At 35.7% G+C, this 5655-nt stretch overlaps 2 protein-coding genes across 2 annotated transcripts; one reads left to right on the forward strand and one right to left on the reverse strand.

The window, feature by feature from the left end:
• Positions 1 to 329: 329 nt before the first annotated feature.
• On the reverse strand, positions 330 to 1232 carry LOC144558433 (ethylene-responsive transcription factor 6-like). The gene has a single exon (XM_078307282.1). The coding sequence runs from the start codon at positions 1185 to 1187 to the stop codon at positions 330 to 332; it is 858 nt and encodes a 285-aa protein (XP_078163408.1). The 5' UTR covers positions 1188 to 1232.
• An 836-nt stretch (positions 1233 to 2068) lies between these two features.
• LOC144557991 (uncharacterized) lies at positions 2069 to 4756 on the forward strand. The gene is made up of 7 exons (XM_078306678.1): positions 2069 to 2077; positions 2180 to 2474; positions 3482 to 3571; positions 3665 to 3779; positions 3823 to 3892; positions 4104 to 4113; positions 4692 to 4756. Exons 1-7 carry the CDS (start codon positions 2069 to 2071, stop codon positions 4754 to 4756), a joined length of 654 nt encoding a protein of 217 aa, XP_078162804.1.
• Positions 4757 to 5655: the final 899 nt, after the last annotated feature.

Raw genomic sequence — 5655 nt, forward strand, 5'->3', positions numbered from 1 at the left:
TAATTCTGACGCGCTTTCAACTGTCATAATTTCAACTGTCATAATTTCTAGTACAATATGTATGTTCACAGAATAATATATATATGTTCACAGGATAATATGTGTATGTTCACAGGATAATATGTGTATGTTCACAGGATACTATGTTTCACAGAAAGTGGTCCCAACAGCTGTCACGCGTTTTCATCTGGGACCACGCGGTTTCATCTGCAGAACATCTGAACTTGTTTATAGGATTGTTTTCATAGTATTACAGGATCTAATGAACATGTTTATAGAATTAGTGTAAAAAGTCCAGGGATTTTCGGAGGACTGAGGGCCGGGAACTGTTAGCTGCTTCCTATAACTTGAGGATATTCCAGCGATGGATACGGAGACAAAGGCGACAATGGTGGCAAGTTAAGCAGTTCCTCCCAGTCGAAACAATCGATACCTGTCCAGCTTGACGGTGTATACATTCTATCGACCTCTAACTCTACCAACCTCTCTTTCTTTTTTTCCATTTCCACCTCTGAATCTGCTTCATCATGTCTCTTCCTCTTTAATGGCTCGGTTTGTTGCTCGGCATGAACTTGTGCTGAATCAATGTCAAACACTGATTCAGCCCATGTACCCAATTGATAATCATCGATTGTCAAGTTCTGACCCCAGTCAAAACTATCCTGTGATTCATCAGATGATGATGTGTTCTTGGTTGTGATATTATCAGTAGATTTATCAACACAGTTGGTGTTTTTTCCAGCCAAGATCACTGGTTCACTGCTACATCCAATCTCATTCGGGAAGTTAAGTATCGCCTTTGACCCCCGCATTCGAAAAGCTGCCAGGTCATATGCCCTAGCCGCCTCAATAGCTGTGTCATATGTACCAAGCCATATCCGTGAGCCCCGTTTTTTCGAGTCTCGGATCTCAGCTGCATATTTGCCCCACGGTCTCCGCCTTACGCCACGGAATTTTATCTTCTCCTCTTGGACTGGCTGCACAGTCCAATCAAAGGTTTCTACTTGTGGTAGAGATACAGTTAGCGATGGCTCGTTTTGCATCGGAGACGGTTGACCACCAAATTGGAGTACAGTCACAGCTGGATCTGCTGGCTCAGATTTAAACACCATATCGAGATATGCTTCGTCGAGGAGGTGATATCTGATAAAGTCGAGTGAATTACCATAGACATCGTTGGAAGCCATGAACTTCACAGGTTGGAGATTACTAGAGAAACAAACAACAGAAACAGTTTTGTTCTTAGAAAAAAGTATATGTTGGTTAAATAGAGGGGGCAAATGTGGTGTATTTATAAGGGAAGAACATCAGAATTTAACCTGTGAAAGCTACCTGGCATGTTGACTAAGCAGACAACAAAATAGGTAGAATTATGAACTTGGTATAGCTCGAACTTGAAATATTTTGAACAGAAAATAAAGCGAAAAACATATACGAATTGCAAAAATAATAATAATAATAATAATAATAATAATAATAATAATAATAATAATAACAATTAATAAATAATATTTTGTTTAAATTAGAAAGGGTCTTATTAATAGTCAATAGTCAATAGTCAATACGGCCACTTAATTAATTATGAGCCAGTTTGACTTGGCCTGGTCTGTACGTAGTTACGTGAATTAATTTCGTTTATAGGGTTGAATAAATTTTTTTCTCTTTTGAAAAGGATGTATGCAAGATAAACGCTATGTAAATGAGGGTAGGGTCGAAGCTTCGTTAAATTGCAATATATATAACTGATTTGACCCATCAATCATTGGTCTAACAGTTGAAATATCAATTTTTATTGTTTGACAATGCCTAATCATTTTTACACGACACCATCATGATTCATGACCATCATCCAATCATATGGTTTATTATTTTCGCATCTTGCAAATTGCAATAGTATAAATATTTTTTTCTGCTACTTTAATTTTTCACCCAATGTTTAGTAAGAAACTAGGAATTGTAGTATGGTCATGAATTAATTGGACCTAGGGATGGCAAAAAAGCCCGATTGGCCCGGAGGGCCGTTAATATCCGCCCGGCCCGTCCTTTACCCGGTCGGCCCGGAGCTGTGATGGGCCAGGTAAGGCCGGGCCTAAGGACGGGACAGGGCAGGCCTGGGCTTAACTCCAAGCCCACAGGCAGCCCGTTGGGCTTATATTTTAATACAACAATTTGAATCTAGGGTTTTGTTACTTTTGTAGCCAGAGCAGCCGCTCAGCGTCTCATTTCTCTTTTGCTCTCGCCTCTCTCTGTCTCTCTCGGTCTCTCCTCTCTCTATCGCTATCTCTCTCCTTCACTCCGCCACCAGATCGCTGCCTCCGCCACCATAGTTGCGATCTCTCTCCTTCACTCCATCTCACTGCTCCGCCACCCGATCGCTCTCTCTCCGTCTCTTTCACTTCTTCGCCACCAGTCCTCCGCCAAGGCCGCCGGTGCCACTACTCCTCCGCCACGGTGTCACTACTCCTCCAGTCACGGTAGTTTGATCTCTTTAACTCGGTTTTTCTTTCTTTCTTACTAGTGCTAATTATTATGTAGCTTGATCTCTCTCTTTCTCTCTTCTGTTATTTGCTTCTGGATGTGATCGATCAATTTTATTTATTATAAATTATCTAATTTCCAGTGTTCTAAATAGCGCGCTATAGCGGCGCTATAGCGTTTTTGGACCCAAAACGCTAAGCTATATAATTAAAACACGCTATTTGAGCTACAGACGCTATAGCGGTCCGCTATAGCGCATAGCGTGTAGCGCAAATAGCGCTCGCTATGCAACATGCTGTTTTTTTTTTCTTTTCAATTTATATGGGCTTTAAATAAAGGCTCAGATTGGATTTTAACCGTGATTTTTTTTTATAATTGACATACTAAGCTTTATATTAAATTATTAATTATTATTTTGATAAAAAAAATATTAATTATTAAATGAGATCAAATAAGGAAGCTACAGCGCGCTATGCAACATGAGCTGTTTTTTTTTTTCTTTTTTTAATTTATATGAGCTTTAAATAAAGGCTCAAATTAAATATATTAAGAAATTTCTTGAAGTAACAAAATGATACTTACTATATGATAGTTTGAATATTTTGAATAGATTAAGATAATTAATTATGCCATGATGTCTAGGTTATTTTGAAATTTAAATAGAAAAAAGATAGATTATGTCATGATGCTGAATATATTTTGAATAGAAAAAGATCGATAGTTTATGATATTAGTAATACTATGGATATTTTGAGTCGCAATTTGGACTTTGTATTGGTTCAATATGAATACTATAATTTTTTAATCAATTTGATGTTATTTATTATTCTATGAGACTTAGATAATGTTGATATTTAGTACAAATATATGATAGAATTTTTATAAAAATAAAAAAACACTATGTGGCATAGCTTTCGCTATAGCGACGCTATTCGCTATAGCTTTTTTTTTCGGCTTCCCGCTATGACGCGATAAACGCTATTTAGAACCTTGCTAATTTCAGTTGAGATTCCAGCCAAAGTTGATCTAGTGTTCTTGTCTGAGGTAGAATCAGGGAGTTCAAGGATTCCAGAACGAATCACTAGTCTAACTGGTACTTGCTTTTTTTTCTTGTCATGAAAAACCAACTTTGGATTATATTGTTGAAAATTCTGTATCTTTTATTTTTTCTGTATAAATATTTCAGGGAATGAGTTGACTAGACATCTAAGGGAGAGACAAAAGGCTTTTGAAGAGAAATCAACAGAATTTTATGGTACTAAAATTAACTCCATGGTTTTGTTGAATGTCATAAACAATTTGTCAATTCTATTTCAACATTTTGTTTCTTTGAATATTTTGTAGATGGCATAGGGTTAACAGGACTTTCAAGTTAATGAATTTTGCTGAAATTGCAAGGAGGCGGCATAACAAGGTATGTATGATTAATTCTTCACAATTTTTTTTCATTGAAAAGTATATATGATGATTACAAGAGAAATGATTTCATTCTGATCTAAAATCAGAATTCTCAGCAATTAACATGGCAATTTAAATTACTGACAAAAGAACATTGAGAATTATATTTTCCAAATCCAAAGGGAGGTACTTGTTCAAATTTACTGATTTTCTGATTTTTGCAATAGACAAAGGGAGGTACTTGTTCAAATTTAAGTACTTGTTAAATTTACTGATTTTTGCACAAAAAGGGAGGTACTTGTTCAAATAGGCTAATATCAATTGAATTGTGCTGATTGTGCTGAAATTTTTTTAAAGTGATGAATTGTGCTGAATTTTGTAGATGAAATGAAATTGTGCTGAATTTTTTTTAAGTGATGAATTGTGCTGAATTTTATAGATGAAATTATGCTGAATTTTTTTTCAATGTAGCAATAGAGACTATTCTGTTTAGTAAAAAGTTTATAGATGGAATAAATATGCTCATATTTCCATCTTACTACTAGTTTTTGTGTTAAATGAATGCAATTTGGTCTAATACTATACTCTTCTTATTGTAGGCAAAATGGCAACCCCGCAAGAACCGACTAATCAAGAGGATGATATTTTTTATTATGTTAAATTACATCTCGTTGTTATTTTGCTATTAAATTAGACTTTTTTTTTACTTGATAGCAGCATTTCTTTGTGTAATTGCTTCTGCCTTAGTTGTCTCTAATTTTCTCGTCGTAAAAAATGTCTTGACATTTATACTTGTATTTGGAATTAATGTATAGTGCAACAGGCCATAGTTTTTGGGAAACAAAATAAAAAGTTGGAGAAATTCGGCCTCAAAAACTGAATTGGGCATGGCCGGGCCGGGCCGGGTAAGGCAGCCCATGGACACAGGCAGGCAGGCACGGGCAGGCCTGGGCCTGGAGGAAAAGCCCATTGGGCAGGCCGGGCCTAGATTTTCAAGCCCGTCAGACTGGGCCAGGCAGGCGGGCCATTAATTTTTTACGGGCAGGCTAGGCCTGGGCTTGACAAAATACCCGTGGGCTAGGCCCATTGCCATCCCTAATTGGACCCATGAACTTCAATTGATCTTTTTTTGACATGGTGGTATCTTTAGTTTAATTGATTTTTTTTTCAAATGATTGAATTTTAATTGGAACTACTGTTTTCTAGTGAAATTGGAAAACAAAACAAAACAAAAAAAAATCTCACAACTACTTTTTTACCCCTGAACTTCATGATGCAAAATAAATTAAAAGAGATTTGAACTACATTATCTCTACTAAGCTCATTTGGTTATTTAAATTACAACAATTAATTAAATATGTAATCAAGTAGACTATAATTTTAAAAAAAAAATTATGGCTTAACAGAAAATGCAATTCAGTAGACTCAACTCCAGTAATGGCCATGTAAGTCAAATAAACAGAAGAATTAGTAGTGCATATAATTATTTTTATAGACATCATAGTCAGTTGGCCACTGAATTAATTCTCAAAACTGAAGAACTTGCATTTGATTTAGTGACAAAATTAATTAACTTCCTCCGTTTGAGTAGTTGCAGGTTCGAAATCCGAATGAGTAATTTCTAATGAATATTTAAAAATAGTTTGGTGGCTTAACCCCTACCTTTACTCAAAATAAATAAATTCAAAATTGATGACTAGTGACTGATTTTATAATTATGATTCTCTAACAGTGATATTATTAGGGTGATTAAATTGATGGAAGGAATGATTAATTGAG

This window comes from Carex rostrata, chromosome 8 (genome assembly GCF_964058835.1).
Source record: "Carex rostrata chromosome 8, lpCarRost1.2, whole genome shotgun sequence".
NCBI lineage: Eukaryota > Viridiplantae > Streptophyta > Magnoliopsida > Poales > Cyperaceae > Carex > Carex rostrata.